Here is a 19,263-nt window from a genome sequence, read left to right as displayed (position 1 = left end):
AAAGCAAAAAAAAATGTCTTTCTTCAAAAAATCAATTTTCCCTGATTTTTTGTTATTTTTTCAAAATTCCCTGATATTTCCCTGACTTTTCCCTGATTAATGAAGTTCCCTGACTTTTCCCTGATCTCCCTGATCTGTCGCCACCCTGTGAAATGTTCAAGCGGCGCACCGAAATGTCCCCCCCCCCCTCCCTCGTCGTGAGTATTCAACAGGTTGCACACCCTTGGCTGGCTTTTAGAGTATTTTATAGGGCGCTTTATTCTCAGTGATATGAGTAAATGGTTACTAATTTTGAATCTAAAATAAGGGTAATAAAAAATGACACAAGATGATAAATTAAAAAATTTTACTTCTTGCAAGTCAATATTTACAAGTTATTTTAGTAAGAAGAAAAGCTTTGAACGAGGAATAAAAAATTTTACATTATTAACTTTTACTTTTTATTGGCAAGGACTCTTTTTACAAACTCACTTTTGGTTTTAATCTTGTTGTAAAAATCTTCACAAACTAATCTGATATTAATTTTTTAAGTTAATGTTGCAAAAGACAAAGTAATTATCCTAGATAATCCTTCCCAGTTAATTATTTCTAGATTTTTTTGGTCATTTGTAATCAAATTTAACTTTTTCCGGGGCATGAAGTAAACCAGCCAGGACACCGGGATTTTTCTGAAAACCCGGAAGTCTGGCAAGCCTACTTAAAAGCAATTTTGCTCAAATCTTTCATAAACATTGTAGAATGTAGCAAATTAGATTTTCTATAATACTTTGAAAATTACACTGGTTTTGTATTTAACAAAAATGTATCATAAAGTGAACACACAAAACGGCTTAAAAAATACAAATAAAATAATTAAAGATGTGAGTAATATGAAATGGCTCGACAGATAATAATCGATCACTGGTGTCATCGATTACAACTTGTATTTCATGATGCTGAAATTGTGTTTCTAGTGGCCTTGGGACCAACAGGTTACCAATAACTCTGAACCCTAAACACTGAGTAACAGTAAATATAAAGATTTACAAAGAAAGTTAGTTATACCGTAACTAATAATTTTTAACATATATTTATGATTCTTAATCATTTAACTGTTGGTTTTCGACAATATTTTGACTGTCATACCAGTTGATTGGCCATTTCTGGTTATTAATTCAACCCAGTGTATGGATATACAAACAATACATAACAAAACACTATTTATTCTATAACTCAGTTTTCAGCATTTTAATTTATTTAAGGAGAGAAAAAGAATTTTTATTAATTGAAAAGCTAAATTTAAACAAAAGCACCAGATAATATGCAAAAAATCTTTTAAAGTCCAACAAATTTTTTTTATTGTGAAATTTTTATCAAAATTTAACAACAATATTCTCTTACCCAATTTTAACAGCATGAGATGATTCTGTTGAATTATATGTACATCGGGCAAGCTGTAAATTTGTTGAAAAAAATATCAAACTTAATATTGTTTTACAAGTGAAAAAATCATGCAACTAAAGCAATTTAAACATAAATAAAATGAGCTACATACTAAAATATCATCACTTGTTATAGTATGCTGTTTTTCCATTGGATAAAATGCCTGGAATAACAATGCACAAAATTAAATATCAATTCATCATAATGCTTGAAAACAGATGCAAAAATTGCCTAATAGGTTTCTAATGTCCGGAATTTAACATATTAAATTCACATCGTGAATTTTTTAACTCCACCTCTATAACATGACTGCTCCATGAACATGAGGTTGTTTAATTAACATGAATAATTTGGGATAATCTGATCGTTGAAACAGCTGAATATTTTTGAACATAAGCTGAATAATCTGAGAAAGCTTTTCATCCAATACTTTACCCAAAACTCATATGGGTAACTGACTGACATTTTTGAAGCAAAACTATACATATTTTGTAACATTCAAAGCAAAATATATGTTGCGCAAACAATCTTTTGCCCTAAAATATTGTACTTTTCAGGCAGAACTTAATGGTACAATTGAATTTCTAAAATACATTTTGGATTATATTTAAATATCTAATAAAAGCATGGTAACTGACTGACATTTTAAAAACAAGTATGTCAGTCAGTTACCATACTTTTAACACTTTTAAGGACTTTTATTATACTTGGTCTGATAGTCACGGAGTCACTGAGGTCTGGTTTTGCTTATATCTCTGCAACTAGATCACTTAGAGACTTCGGGACTTCACTAAACGATTTGCGTAATCATAAGGTACAACTTAGCGCTAAAAAATTAAAATTCTAAAATAAAATTATTATTTTAGTTAGGATGGAAAACAGCAAATTTCATGTCATTTCCCTATTAAATGCTTAAATAACCCATTGTTACAAATTTTGTTGCCTTGCAACAGTAATGTTAAAAGCAATCATAATGAAAATTTTGAATCAAGGCTTCTCTGAAGCAAGCATGAAATTAGCAAGCATAAATCCTAGAGAGGAACAAGGATTAAATTGAGTCACACTTTTATTCGTTTGTGGTGTCGTTTTCTTAAAATTTTCGAAAACTACAGGAATTCTTAAATTGTCCTTTCTAATCCTGAAAAGTTATTTTGTACTTTTGAGTGCATTATGAAAAGTGCTTGGTATTTTTTAAAAAAATTCTGTTATTTTTTACATCATCTAAAATGTATTTTGAGAATTTAACTATACCATTGAATTCAGCCTAAAAAGTACAACATTTCACGGGAAAAGATTATTTTAAAAATGCATATTTTGCATTGAATATTGCAAAATACATATTGTTTTGCTTTAAAAATGTCAGTCAATTACCCATGGAATTGCCCATATATATAGTAAAGCATCATGTATGTAACAGTTAAAAATTTAAATGTATACTATGTGTCTTTTCTCATAAAAATCTCTGATAGGATACATATTTGATATTCTTTCAATCACTAAAATATTTAAAAAAGTATGTACACAAAAATGGATTACAAAAGTAAAAGAATAATCAAACTTGTCTCAATAATGACATCATAAATTTACTGTTAAAAGAAAGGAATCATTGAGACATTTTTTAAAGTAATATCTTTTTTTTTAATGTAGAGAGATTTTTTCAAATAAATATTTTATTGTTCAAACAAATAAAAGAATTAAGCAATTAAGTGCCCATTATTTTAAAAACTAGCAGTTTTCTAAAAAATATGCAGCTACCAATAAATTTATTAAGTACTAAAATTAAATTAACAATAAATAAATTTTCGGAATAAATAACAAAACTAGTACTCCTAAGCCTACATATATCAAAATAGCCTCCATCCTTTCGAACAACTGAAATATTAGCAGGATGAAAAAATATGGAAATCTCAACTACAGTCATTTCAAAGAGTTTGATCTAAAATCAGTAATAAACTTACATAATGTGATCACCAGAATTTTAAGAGACTACTAATTTAAGAAAATAATGAAAAAAAAAATCTCAAATTTGATTAATTTGCATGCAACATTTCTTGACGTAAAAAAAGTGAGAGAGGGTTAGGGAAAAAATAAAGAAAAAAAAATGAGAAAAAAAATGAAAATTTAATGGTTTTCATATTTTATCACCATTTCAAAATTTCTTAATTCATTTATTAGACCAATTTTATTTTCAAAAATCTTTATAAATGTTAGCATGTAACATTTTGGGAGGGGGATATGACATAGCACAACAAAATACACAAACAGTTAAAACAGAGAAAGTTATTCACTGTTCTATTTCATTCCATTCATAGAAAATGAAACATTATGATACGTAAAGATGTTAAAATGTGAATGAGATGAAAGATGAAGCATCAACATTCAATTTCTTAATTTTGAAATTTAAAACCAGTGCACTTAAAAATAATGTTCACAGATAAAAAAATTTAAATTAGTTCTTTTGTGCACATTAATTATAGATCAGGGTTAACTTGACATTTCAGTTTGAATGGTAAATATTTTAAGTTTTTGTACGTAATTTTAACCGTTAATATGGCATAAGCTGGAGAACAGTCATATATGTGGAAAAAAAAGAGAAAATAAAACAATACTGTTGAAAATATTTTAACTGTGATCCATTAGTTGCATATGAAACATCATTAAAATACAATTGGCTCTCTGTTTAACGATGCTCTGTTTAACGACTTAAAGATTACTTTTCACGGTCCAGGATGCTCCACTGTAGTTTAAAAAGCATTCTATTTAAGGACATATTCTACTTAAGGACGATTTTTCGTGGTCACTTGAAAGTCGTTAAATAGAGAGCCAACTGTATTCTAAAAGCTAACACATTCTCAAAACAAAACACTTTTCCACCATACTTGAGGCCACTGTGGATTTCCTTTGGCAAGAAATGTCCAACTGTTGTTATTAGTGTTGAAGGAATATCCAGAAACAACAGATCCAAGTTTATGCGTGTGAACCCGATAAGCAAACAAGTGAATAACGTAATTCTCTTCAAATTTGCAATTGACATCCACATGGTATCCTGAAAATAATAAAGAATCTTAGATGGGAAGTACATAATGTAACAAATTGTATTGATCAAGGAATGTTCAAAATCTACTATCTCAATAACTTTTCTTCGAAAAAGAATTAATTACTCTACTGCCCACGACTTTATCATTATATTTCCCAATAGGAGTGCTATTTCTTTGTTGACCAGTGTAACCTCAGTCGAGCAACACAGCTGCTTTACAATTAGGTTATTGATACTGACACGTTAATGTTTCAGTCAATGTCAAAAATCTAGTTTAAAAATATAAAACAATTTAAAACTAAAAGTCCACCCTATCTGTGTTTAACACATTATTCTTTAATGTTATGTGTACATCAGTTTTTTTCTTCTACAGGATATAAATTAATAGCAATTCTTGTGAACAGTGAATAGTTTGGAAGTTGGAATGATGCACTGATACACTAAAAGTACGCTCTCCACACTTTTCTTGTCTGTTCCTTTTTCTGGTGAAAGGTATAGAACATTGCACTAGAAGTATTTGTTTTCAGTTTATTGGTTTATTCATTTTTACTTTTATTAGCCTTTATGTTATAGTACACACGTAATTACACGGTTTTGTTTCGCTTTTCCATTTTAAAATAAATATGTAAATAACTGCTCTTCAGCTTTTCATTGCCATCATGTTTACACTATTAAGTTATTGAATTCATTTATTTTTATAGCCTACTGTCTGGGTTTTTTAATTATATGAATATTTCAATTGTGTTGTATTTAATTATTTTTCAATGAACTTAAAAGCATTTTAAATAACTTTTTTAATGAAAGAAGTAGTGCACATGAAACAATTTAGGGTAGGGGTAAAAACGATCTTGTGTTGACCAAATTGCCAAAAAGAATGACAATTCTCATGCCTACCTTGAATGTTTGGTAAAAATGCAAAGTCAAAGCCATGATTAAAAATTATTGCAGACTCTGATTGACTGAGTACAGGTAATCAGAATAAAATTTTAAGTTATGGATACATACTTGGATTGAGAGGAGGAATCCTTGCAGAGTCGGCAAGAAGTAACCGTATACCAGTTATATATCGTTGCCTGAAATGATACAATTAAAAACATTAATAAACTTTGAAATTGATAATACTCAAGTGACAGAACACAAAAACAACAAAGGACAAACCTTTGAGTTGTCAAATGGAGTTTTAAACCACTGTTGTCAGTCACTCCATCTAGATAAATGAAAAGGTTTTTCTGCATTATCAATCATGTTTCAGTACAAATAGAGATTAAACATAAGCTTTTTGTGAAATAGTGACAAAGAGACATTTTAGCCGTCTCATGACGAACTATGAGAAAATAAGAAAAAAATCACTTAAAAAATTTAATGGACATAAAATGCTGTTGTGAATCAGCCTCCTTTTTTTTTTTTTTTTTTGAACGTTATCCTTTCTACTCAGGGCATGGTTTTTAAAGTCTCGTATTTATCGGATTTAACCGTACTGGGAAGAAAAAAAAAATCCATGGCCATTTTTTTTATTGCTTATGTAAATTTTGTGCACATGGTTTTGTTTTTCAATGTAAGTTAAAGTTAACTGTTCATATTTAACACAAAAAGAAATCTTTTCCCATCTCAATACCCTACTTTCCAATTTTTTATTTTTCAATATTTAATTAATTATTTAATTTATTTGACATTTTTTTGTTTTTCCCAATATTTTAAAGATACCTTAAGCTTTCTTTCACGCTTTTTTTCTTCTTTCTCTGACTTTTACTGGGAAAGTAGGCAAAAAAATGGAAAGAAATATCATACAAACTAGAATGAAAAAAGACTTATTGTAAAATCTAGTAAGCTGCAAGCAAAAAAAATTAATGTGTGTGTGTGTGTGTCTATTTACTTGTATATTACACATATGATTGGTTGGAATTTGATCAGTTGCCATTCATCCTTTCCATTTTATTGATTGTCAATGCTTTAACATGTCTTGGCTTTTTGCAATTCATGTGTAAAACATTTTCATCAGCTTGTATGGGTTTTCTCTGGCATTTATGTTATGTTTTTTTTTCCTTTTTGTTCTGTATAGTTATCCTTCATACTTTCTATCTATTTCCATATATTTCATATATATGTATAGACTAATAACAATTTCAATTTAAAGAGAAATATCTCCAATAATTCTATGAAAAGAAGAGCAGAAAACACTTCATTTAACGTAAAATAAATCTAATATTACCTGGCAATGGCCTTGCATAGTGAATTTGCAGAACAAGATATCTAATGGAACTATTACCACCAATTAGAAATCCAACATCTAAAAAAACATCAATGATTAATTTCACCCATTAACATTATTACATTAATGGCAAAAAAGTGGGGGGAAAATGTTAATTTAAAATTAAATGAACTTAATTTGATTAGAAATACATATTCAAGTATTTTACTGCATGAAGAAAATATTTTGACATTTTTGATGGAAGTTACTGCCATACTATACTTGCAAGAGTAAAAGAGAAAGAAAATAATACAACATCAATGTGCACACAGACACGTGTTTTGAGCTAACAAGAAACCCCTTTCAATGCAAAGGAAGTGAGCTTATGGGTAGAAAAGACGTATCTTTTGATATAGTAACAGAAAATTAGTTTTAACTTTCACCCTTCATCACCAACATTTAAAAACAAAAAAACCTTATTCCAGACAAAAGAGCCCATATCTTTAATAGCAACTCATGCAAGATATTTTACTCCAATTCAACATTTAAACTTAAAAACAACAACAATTTAAATTTAACAACTTGAAAAGACACATGCCTAAAATGGGATGGTATCATTGATGCAAATTGCACAATTTTTGGCATATGTTTCAAAGAAACAATTATTTATGTTTTTTTGAAAATGACAAAATACCAAATAAAACTATTACAAAAAGTGATCTTACTTAAGGCCATTCCACAAAAAAGCCGCCATCTGGTCCTGCATGTCATAGCTGATATAGTTCATTTAAACATAATTATTTGAAAAGGTAATGAACAAAACTTTTTGCTCTCTCTCTTAAGAAATGTCACACACATTTATAATTTCTGGAGCTAAAAACCTTTCTTCATTACCCTTTTATTATCGTTTTTAATGAAATGTATGAGCTTTCATGTGCAAGACAAAATGTCGGTTTTTCCATCAACTGCTTCTTTAGTTCATCTCTTTTGATTTTCAATGACAATTTTTGGCAGCAATAATTTGCTTGAAATTTTTACTAATGGTACATAGACTTATGCTTTTATTTTTTACTAACTCACTATTACTATACAATGGTCAAATAGATGTTTAAAATGTTAGATTAATAGAAAGTCGAGAAAATAGGGAGTATAAATATTTGAAATCTACTGAATATAAATATTTGAAATCTATGGCTACAGCTGTAGAATAAATACTGTTACAACTCTTAATTAAAATTTAATTGTGCACACTAAACCTTAAAATAAAAATTTGAAAGAATCCATTCTGTATTCTTAAAATTTGATATTCATAATGTTTACTTAGACTTCTACTAAACATTATAAATTTCATTGTCTACAGCTTAAATCTTGAGCAGATATGGGACAACAGCGGATTTCAGGTCGCCAGATTTGAGAGAGTGGCTAGAAATTCATAAATCTTGGATTTGTACCATCGTTGTTGAAATGTATTCATATATTTTATATCAATATGTTTAAATCTTGGATTTAGACCATCATAGTTGAAATGTTTTCATATATTTCTTATCAATAAGTTTTTAATCAATGAAATGATTAACCTTTGGGAAGCTCCATCGGAGGTGCATTTTTAGCCCATCCATACATTATGCTCATACGACTGCATAGATCTCCTTGGGCGCAATTCCTAAGGCAAAAATTCAGCAAAAGATCAAGACAACTGATTAATGTAGATTTATAAAGCAGGGCTGCGGAGTCGGAAGGAAAATGACTGACTCCGACCCCGACTCCGACTCCTGGATTTTTGGAATGCTCGACTCCGACTCCAACTCCGACTCCGACTCCAGATTAAAAAATATTTTTTTTAATTGTATTTTTTCATTTCCCTCTCTCCCTTCAGGGGAAGGGGGAAAACCTTTAAACAGAGATTGAAATATCATTTCTTTTTTAAGAAAATTTCGCATTTTGTTTTTTATTGTAAACCCAAGACGCATACAACGTTATAAATTCAATTCAAAAATCAAATTTTCCAATAGTTACGAGTTTAAATGTGAGATGACTTAAAAATCCCTTTAAAAAAATTGAAAAGGATTAGCTATAATTTGCCCCCCCCCCCCTTAATGTTAAACAAAAATATATTGATCAAATCTTGTGCTTTCAATTTTTGAAAGCTGTAACTTGAGAGAAAAAAAGCTTTTTTTCAAAGTTCAAGTTCTTGAGAGGGAGTGGTTTGGTCCGTGTGATACTCATCTGGTAGGTGACACCAAAAGTTAATTTCAGAGTTAAAGCAAGCAAACTGAGGGACGGCTACAGAAAGTTCAAGCTAGATGATAGCCATAATGGCAGTTATTTTCTCATTAGTAGCTTTTTATACATATTTTATTGCCTAACATTTCAATTGGTAGTCAGTTTTTAAAAAATGCAAGGAGAGTCAGTGAAAATGAAAGAAAAAAAGAAGCCCGGAGTCGGGAGTCGGAGTCGGCATGTTTTATAACGACTCCGACTCCGACTCTTTTACCCCAAAATCAGTCCGACTCCGACTCTTCGACTCCGACTCCACAGCCCTGTTATAAAGTACAGTAAACTCCAAATCATCTATGGAATTGGGTGGCAGAAGCACTGCAAATTAAAAAAATCACGGATAAATCGAAAAAAAGGATAAAATAAGAGACTAATAAGGAAAAAAATTGTTCTTTCTCAAAAACTTGGCTGCATAAATGCATATTTTTTTTCTACGAACAGTGAAAATATACAAAGATATGGTTTGTATTCTTGCATAATAGAAATTAGCATCAGTAAAAAGCAAGTGTATGAAGGAAACACACACAAAAAGAAAAAAAAGAAATGAATAAATAAATAAATAAATAAGCAAATACATAAATAAAGTATAATTTTTGAAAAAAAAAAACAGCCATTAGTATTTGCTTTTCTGCAAAAAAAAAAAACATGTTCCTGGCTGTTTATTGAATTGCAGATAATCTGGAGTTCACCAAAAGTGAAGTGAAAGAAACATTTTTCATGAACAAATGAACATTACTGGAGCAACTTTTATAGTATCATACCAATGAGTAGGATATAGGTGATCTTCGTTTAAAAGATCCTTGCAACCAAATAGAAGCATGTGATGTGCGGTTTTGGCACTGATGTCAGGCTCATATTTCACTGGAAGAACAATAAAACTAAGATTAGAATTTGAAACACACTTCATACACATACTATTTTTCACACATAGAAGACAGTGTGAGAAATTATATGCTCCATGCAGTTATATTGCGTAACGCTTGACAGGGATCCCAAGATTAATAACTGGGATCTCCATAATTGCATAATGAGGCTTTGCGCGTTTGGCTACTGTGCAGATGCATGAGAGCGCCCAAGTTTATATGGCTTTAGACAGTCGTGAAGGCATGACTGGAAAATCTCCTGACTGAATAGCTGGATAGCATTTTATGGCACAATTTTTGACTGCTATTCGGGAAAAAGGACAAATTGGCTGCCCATCATGCAAACTGTCTCAGTGTGTAGAAAATAAAATAGTTGTGTGGTTGTGAACATGGTCTCTTCAGTTCTCTCCAAAAATTGATTTATGAAAAATGTGAATGAAAAGAAGTGGGGAAGTTCCTCTTCATCAGACAGAATAAGGATCGTCAAGAAACTCAAAAAAAAAAAAAAAAGAATGAAAACTGACTTCAGTTGGCGGAAAGAAGCTAATTTTCACAAATTAATTCAATCAGAAAATATTGAAACTGTCTGACACGCATTTCCAAATGTCGAATATTTATTTAAAAAACTTCATGCAAAGAGCCAATGTTCCAAAAATGGAACACACTAAAAAACACAGTAAGAGTTTTTTTTTCTCCGAAAGTTTAATGCTAGGTCTGTCTTTACTAGTCATACATAGACATAATTTCAAAAAATTACTCAAATTTGATTTTCCATCAATAGTTCGGTGTGTAAACCGTTATTACAGCCATCTCTCAATATCTCAAATTCATTTCGCTTGACTTTCCATATCTGACAAAGTTTTCATATGGTCCCAAATTTTTGCAAAAGTTTTTTTTCTTTAACTCGAACTTCACCCCGCTAATCTTGAAGTTTCAGGCAGTCATCTTTTGACATTTACTGTCATAATTTTCACCTGTTTCATTTTTAGAAGCAAAACCAATCTTTTGACCTTTAAATGTAGGAGGGAATTCCTGCTGCCATTTTTACTGTTTGCTTCTTAAGAGGTTAAGGTCATTGAAGGAAGGAGTTTAATTGACAGGTCAACCAATTTTTATTCCAATTTAGGCCCAATTTTCAATAAATTCTCAAATATGGAGGTTAAAAATTCCCTGCACATATTAATATTATATTCCGTTCGAAAGAGTAGAATTTTTCGCGTTCTGCACAAATTGTTTCAATGCTTAATTAAGACAGGAGTTATTTGTGTGTTTAGCTCGAATTTTTTTAGACTTAGCTGAAATTTAGGCACTTCTTTCTTCATTAAATCTATCAATAAAAATGGAAGGAATTGTCCCACAGTTTTCTTTTTGATACCATTAGGAAAAGTGACATTTTTTACTCCCGATCTATCTTGACCTGTGGTCGAAAACCTAAGCTTCTATCTCCAAAGGAAAAAAAGTTGCAAGAATTTTTAAATCAAGTTCAAAAAATCTCATTTCCATTCAAGTTAACCATTTTACTTTTGCATCCATGGATACGCTTTTTGAATCCATTGTTTCTTCCTCTCTTTCTCATTTTAATTTCCTAAACTTATTTTATTTTGTGCTTCCATGGTTACGTTTTTGTGTGTGAATCCATCTTTTTCCGCTTTTAATTCCTTAAAAGTGTTTTAATATTTGTCGTCATTGTTTGGAGCGGAAATTTTGCATGATATTTTTTTCTTTAATTTAAGCCAGATTGTTAATTATACGTAGCTTGACACAATTTTCATTTTCAAGGTAGACCGGGCAAAGCCGGTCAATGCAGTTAGTTGTTGTATAACTTGCTCACGAAGTATATATAGTGTTGTAAGTATTATTCAATTTTCTTTAAGGTTTGGTAAACAATGGGAGTTCATTTTATTTAAGACTAGCTGCATTGCCCGGTTACAGGGTACTGGATATAATTACTAAGATAAAATCATTCCATAAAAAGCAAAATTTTCTTTGTCAGTGAAAAACCAAGAAATTCATTTGGGGGGGGGGGGGGGTTCATTTTTGGAGTAAATGATTTTAAACATAGATAGTGATGTGGATCGGGTAAATACCCAGTGGGTAGGTAAATATTTTTTGGGTATTTACCCGTTTGTTTACCAAAGGCCTAGGTAAATACCCAAAAACTGGGTATTTTACAAAAAAATGCAAAAAGTGAGTCTGAAATTTTTTTTTAAATCTAAATATGAATTTATTGGTAAAACTGATACATACATTATGTATTACACAGTTTATAATATTTTTTATTGGAAGACTTGATGAAATTATGAAAGAAATATATCGTGAACCAAAAAAGAATCTTTCTTTTCAATGTCATAATTGGAGCAATTCAATGATGAACTTCAGGATTTCAAAATCACAATCTAGGTTAGTCATATCCAAAATGAAAAAAAAAAGGAAGCATGAGGGATGCTTGGAAGAATTTACTGAGAAGTTATTAAGACTATGATGTTATTTATTTATTTATATTATTGCTGTTTAAGTGATAATGTGGCAAATATCGAAACAGTTTTCGCATTAATAAGCAAAAATAAAAATCAAAATATTGTTTTCTGTTGACTTGCTCATTTGCATTTGCTCCCCGATACTTCATGATGAAAATTTATTTGAACTATTTTTAATACACGCAATTAGTGATGTAGGGTGGGAAGGTAAATATTTTTTTGGGTGTTTCCCCTCAAGGTAAATCCCCTAGTAATTGCACATTTTGCCAAAAAAAAAAAAAAAATTAGGTGGTATCAAAAGGTGATGATTTTTTTTTTTAAACATAAACTGTAAAATGAAAGATTAAAAATATAAAAATTCATATATTATATTTTTTTTTAATTAGAGGCGTAATGAAATCTTATTAAAAAAAACTGTCGGAATTTAGAATGAACTATTCTAAAACTTAAATAGGATGGCAGGATAATTTATTTTTGTAAGGGGTAAAGCAAAGGGATTTAAGTTTAATTTTGTCACATAGGTGGCGCTAGCACAACTTATCATCTTTGATTTTTCATAATATCATGCTACTAGTTAGTTTTGGCTTTGATTTGTGATCAGTTTGTTCAAAGCCTCCTAAACACTAAATGCCTATCACATTTGCTTTAAAAGTGATCCTAAGCCGGTACACAAACAACGCTACATGATGGCAATACATTAATGGTGTTGGTATGACGATGATCCAAACAATTCAAATCAAATTGTTAATTGGTTAATTTTAAAATTTAAATTCAGAAGTTAACTAATTGTTTTCTCCGCCTTTAATTTCTAATGCATTCGACCCTCGATAGTTGGCAGTAGCCAGAAGACCGAAATTATGCTTTCTGGGATCATTTTGCTCTATGTTAAAAGGGAGAATGTGATAGGCATTTAGTATTTAGGAGACGTTACTTTGTCACTCACTTTGTATTTGTACTGGTAAAACTTTAAATTTTGCTTTGAAAAGTGAAAAACAAAAAAGAAAGATGGGGACATTGAGTAGGCATATTCAACGCATTTAATGTGAATATCATATTAGATTGCTAAGTTGTTTCACACAATAATTCTTAAAATATGTGATCAAAATACTATTTTTGGGCAAAAATTTATTGTTTTGTATATGGTTGGTTATATATATACATAGTGGAATACAGACAGAAAAGTATTTTAGTTGAATATAAATTTTTTAAATAAATACCCGGGGAAATACCCATTTTGGGTATTTACCCGGGTATATACCCTGGGTGTTTACCCCTAAAAATAAATACCCAGGTATTTTACATCACTAAACATACATGAAATGTATGTATACACTATACTTACCAATGTAGGCTTCATGAGGATCTAGCTTCTTAGCAGTGCACATGTAAGCATCAGGCTAAAAAGAAATTTTTACATCAGAAAACTAATAGTTTAATCCTTAACATTAAAAAATATTTAATAAAAGAAGCATCAAAGTAATGATAACAGCAATGATAGCTTATTTTTCTTTCTTCTTCCATGTAATTTAGAAAATTGATACATTTTGAAATTTTATATATTTTCGCGCCCATGAAAATCATTTTAATACTAGAAAGTCGCCACTCAAGGTACGGAGGGTGAAAATTGCTTCTACATTTGAACGAAGCCATTGCCTGTTTGGTGATATTTAGATAGTTGAAATTGTAACCCTACCTCCAGTGGATTAACCCTAACTCCAGTAGGTAGCGTTCATTGTTAACAATTTTTTGTTTCTTCATTCCCCTGAAATGACACTCTTACCAGTAAAACTGTTAAGTTACCGGATCGAGTTCAGCCTTGTCACGATAAAGCCTTTCCCTGCATGTTAAACATTACCAGAAGATATTATCAAATTATCATGCTGTGGTGCAAGTTTCATTGTTAAAACACGTGGGTTACTCGATCATCGGCTATTATTTATATGAGGATGACATGCGGCCTACAGGTAAGAAATGGTTGGGAACCACTGATGTATATTATATTTCTGCATAAAAGCAAAAATTTATTTCAAATGATGTATTTTTCTCAGTGTATTAAATGCTGTTAAATGTCTTATAGCGTTACAAGTTGAGGAATATTCAGCTTTATTCCTGCCCTGACAATTTTCGGTGGACGGTACGTCTCCCTCGGCTGAAGGATCCAAGGAAGTGACGTCATTTTCGCTCCGCCTTTTTTTCCTCCCATGTTTGCGGCAGAAGTTGTTATCCGTATTTCGCTGTCTTAACAACAGGAATTGGTATAACAAACGGAAAAGGGCATGATTATTGAACTATTTTATTATCCCCCCCCCCCCCAGCCGGATCCGAGAAAATTTATGGGAGCATTAGAAATGACGGGCGTGAGTAACATACAAGTGTAAAAAATATAGTTTCTGTTCTATATTTTCCAAAAGTATTTTCAGTCTTTTTTTGATTGGGATAAAAGAACATACTTTATTTTTAATGATATAAAGTAATATCTTAATTTTTATTTGTATAATGTACAAAATATAAATAAATAAATTAACAATAATAAAAATTACCGTTCTTAATTTTTAAATGTGTTTTCATTAGTTTTTTATTTGGAATTTTTAAAGAACCAATATTTAATTTTTTTAAGTATTAACTCCTGAAGAATGAGGAAGTGTTGTTTCGCTCTATGGGGGAATGTGAGGCAAAGTAAAATAGTTAACATAACTTATACTTTTTAAAAAATGAACAAGTGTAAAATTTGTTCTGAAAATTGTGGTTCATAAAGAAAGAATAATATATGACTTGCATTGAAACATTTATTTTTGATAGTAAATTTGTGTATCTCCATAAAAAAGTGGAAACTTATCACTTCTTTTTTTTTATTTTTTTATGGGATCATTTAATTAGTTTCATTTAATCGGACAAAATAGCCATTTCTGGCGAGTAACTTAATTTCTTTGCACTGAAGGCATTGCATTTAATTCCAAAATATTTTATTTTCGGGTAGTTTTTATTTCCTGGCATTGATTGGCAAGGGTGTTCCGAAAATTTCAACACATGCCTACTATATTTTCATAGCAAGTTTGTGTCTAAACAGTAAAACACTGTGCTTTACTTCAAATTCAGAATTTATGCGATTATTAGACAAGGTGACAAGGTAAATTTACATTTTCCTACGTTCTGAAGAAGAGATTGGCATTGCAGAGCTATCAAGCAGATCACACCATTAAAAACTAACCAGGTTAGGTTTGCCCATTCATAGCAGAAAAATGATTTTTGTTTATTTCAAAAATTCATTGCATAATGTAAAAAAAAAAAATCAACTTGCAATTAAAGAGTTCAACTATTGTTTTTTAAAAAATGTGTAAAGCATAGGCTTGTCAAGACTCCCTCCCCTCAATGTGTACAGCATAAAAATAGATGTTACATTTTACTATCTTTAAAACTCGCAACTAAGTATTCAGAAATAAGTGCATAGTAATACATTTCGCCCTGCACTCTCTTTACATATGGAGCTTTCTTACCCTTTGTATTTCATAGTGTCATATTTTATGAGTCAAGCAGCAGTAAAGAATTGTATGCAGTGGCGTAGCCAGGATTTTATTTCGGAGGGGGTCCAATCAATGGCGTAGCGAGATTTTCATTTCGGGGGGGGGGGGGGGGGTCAAAGGAAATTTGACAAATTAATATGCAGATCTTCTAAAAAATAGAATTTAGAGATGAAAAATTTATTTAATTGTAATTAGTGTCAAGTAATAATTTTGAATGCATTTGAATTTAAATTTAATGCTAGATTCCCCACTTCCCCAGGAAGCCCACGCAGGGGCTATATTCCAAGAAATTTAGAGGAACTAAACAAAGGAGAAGTGACTTTTGTTAGATTCTAAACAGGTATATGTTCTCAGAATTTTTATCTACGAGTACTTCAAAAGACACAAAGGTTCTACGCCTTACGTCGCGTCGCCCCCTCATTTCGTGCCCCGCTCCCCATTTAGTTGTTCATAAGATGAAACATATCCAAAATAAGGAGATTCGCATTTGAGAAACAATTTCTCCCAACATTGAACATTATCGTCCATTTTTGACACATTCATTGTGACAGCCCTATTTCCCGCTCGCGTAGGGATACTTCTCTGGTGGAAAGCACGTTACGTCACTTCCTTCGATCCTTCAGCCGAAGGTGATGTATCGTCCACCACAATTTTCAAGGAAGGGATCTGAGAAATTTCAATGGAGACTTTAGTCCTGAAGAGTATTCTGAAGTCTTGAACTATGATTCAAATTTAGTAAAAAATTATTTATGTATCAATGTTTTTCAGGGTTCATACTCATTTTTAAAAGTAAAAATTAAGGACTTTTTAAGGACTCTCTCTCAAAAAAAAGGACTTATCGGGAAAATAACTAGATAGCTTTGCGTATACCATTTTAAAGTTTTCCGGGGGGGGGGGGGGCAAAGTATATGATACACATATTATATATATACACATGCACAAGTGCATCAGTTTCCAAAAAGCAGGGAGAGGCCCAATCAACTGGGATGTCCCATTATCAGTGAATAAAATTTTAAAATTTCACATCATAGTGATCCAAGAGGAAAATGGAGAACCCCCCCCCCCCAAGAAAAAAAGAGTTCTTAAAATCAAGCAGAAATGAGATGAGATCATGAGTGCCCTTTGAGTCCATGACATTCCAAAATTCAACAAAAAATGGCGAATTAACCAGTTTCAAACATAATACGAAAGTTTTTCCTTATTAATTAGGCTTGAAATGATTGGGTAGTAATTAATATAATAGATAGCACATATTGTTCTTAAAAAATAACATTTAATTCTCAAATTTCAGTCATAAAAAAAGATTAGGAAAATGGGGATAGCTGTAGAAAATTAGTTGCATATTAAAGCATTATCATTTAGCATACATGATTAGAATGAGAGGCAAATTGAAGGAAAATAACTAAAATCTTTTTTCTTCAAGATATTTAAACTAGTGTTTTGTTATTATTGCTTTTGATCTGTTATTGTTACTAAAATCCTATTTCGAACAAATTTGCTATATCATACTATTTCTCGCAAGTTTGTTTATTTCTATATAAATTTAAATTTTGAAAGAGAGAAAGCAATTTCTAACTCCTGAGTCCTTGAATAAAGCGGTTGATGGAGCCAGAGTTCAATCTTGGCTGTATCACTCAATAATATAAATATTTTTTATATATATATATATATATTGGGAGAGGGGGTTTAACATTTCTTTTACAAAAAAACATTTGAAAATAAATAAATAAATATATATATATATATATATATATATATATATATATATATATATATATATATATATATATATATATATATATATATATATATATATATATATATAATTGATTATCCTTTTTCCTTGCAATGGAACTCATAGTTTGGTTTAAAAAACTTCATATTATTTCACGATTAAAAAAAAAAAAACTGAAGTTGCTTTATTTAATCTTTAAATTCCAAAAAATTTTACAGGCTGTAAAGCCTAACCAAAACCTTTAGAGATTCACCATAAATATATTGAAAGCTTTTTCAAATACATAAAAATAGTAACCATGACAAGTTTAAATACAATCAGAGACTGGGAGTTGGACCATATTTTTTTCGATAGTCTTTTGCATTTTTTCTAAAATAAATTTAAGAAATAAAAATATTATTGAAATAATGAAAAAAATAAACAGATATAAAGTAGCATATTGTAAAAAAACCTTCCAACATTTAAAAAGATTGAAATATTTGCAGGATGCAAAAAGATTGCAATCTCAAACAAGGCAAGCAATTTTCGGCGAAGCACGTGTTTAATGTGGTCGGCATGTCTCCAAAACATACGTTTTCGGCACATATCGCGGATTATAAAGATTTGAAGGGGTAAAAACGAAAAAAATAAGAAAAAGGGGACCAAACTTGATACAGTGGTTAAAATATTAAGGAAATTTTCAGAAAATTAAGGACTTTTTAAGGGTTTTTTAGGGACCTTAATTTTGCTTGATGAAATTAAGGGTTTCTTAAGGGTTTTTTAAGGAAGTACGAACCCTGTTTTTGGATTACAGATTTAAATTAAAAAAATCTGATTTAAATTCAAAAGATCCAACTTTTTTGATTTTTTTTTTAAAAAATCACAAACCCTGTTACAGATTCATTTTTACATATTGTATGATGTTTGAGTTTTGGATAAGATTTTCAGACTTTAAATTCTTTTAACATAAGTTTAATAATTTGTAGAATTATTTTAGATTTCAGATGAAACTCAATTGACATATTTTTTGTGTTACAAGAGAACTACGTTTTAGAAAATTAATGAGCACCATAAGTTTAACACGAAAATAAATAAACTTTTTTACTAATACAAAAATATTTAAATTAAGTGCCTTATGAGTAATGTCATTTTTATCAATGTTTTGCAATGGTGTTCTAGTAAAGAAACAAATATGCAAATAAAAGATAAAAACATGCCAAAAAAAATAATTATAAGAAATATTTAACTGCGCAGAAAACTACATAATAAAAAAAGATTGAAATACTTACAGTCTTGGGGCTGATGTCGGGCATATTAATATTCATGCTATAATGGCTGTCATCTGGAAAAGGTGATGAATCCATTCTTTGCAAAGAAACACTTTGTATGAAGAGAGGCAAGAAGAAAAATGTTGCAAAATTCATTGCTGCAGAAAGCTAAAGATAATAAGAAAATATTTTTTTAGATAAAGTTTAAGTGAAATAAATAAGTTTGCCATTTGCACAAGCGTTGAAGAATATTTTTGTGAAAGAAGATTTTAAAATCCTTCTCCGTGTTGGAGATCAAACTCAAGAAGTCTGTGAGTATCTGCATTTATTTTAGAATTATTATTTTAAGCTGCCAAAGAAATTTTTTTGTTGGTCAAATCTACTTCATTTATCAAATGATTTTTGCTAGTTTCTATTTTTGCAGTTACAGTAAATTTCGGATTGTTTGCAAGAGATCTGCGGGGCGGATAATCCGCGGTCTTTCACATATTCAAAA

General features: G+C 30.4%; 1 protein-coding gene across 1 annotated transcript; it reads right to left on the bottom strand.

The window, feature by feature from the left end:
* Nucleotides 1-4,274: 4,274 nt before the first annotated feature.
* On the bottom strand, nt 4,275-18,824 carry LOC129229778 (peptidylglycine alpha-hydroxylating monooxygenase-like). The gene is made up of 8 exons (XM_054864152.1): nt 18,789-18,824; nt 13,607-13,661; nt 9,686-9,785; nt 8,225-8,310; nt 6,669-6,746; nt 5,618-5,666; nt 5,465-5,532; nt 4,275-4,468 (listed from the first exon to the last, which is right to left on the bottom strand). The coding sequence occupies exons 1-8, from the start codon at nt 18,822-18,824 to the stop codon at nt 4,275-4,277; spliced, it is 666 nt and encodes a 221-aa protein (XP_054720127.1).
* Between the last annotated feature and the right edge of the window lie 439 nt (nt 18,825-19,263).

This window comes from Uloborus diversus, chromosome 9 (assembly GCF_026930045.1).
Source record: "Uloborus diversus isolate 005 chromosome 9, Udiv.v.3.1, whole genome shotgun sequence".
Lineage (NCBI taxonomy): Eukaryota > Metazoa > Arthropoda > Arachnida > Araneae > Uloboridae > Uloborus > Uloborus diversus.
Note: the sequence above shows the minus strand (reverse complement) of the source record. Positions and strands in the feature narration are given on the sequence as shown.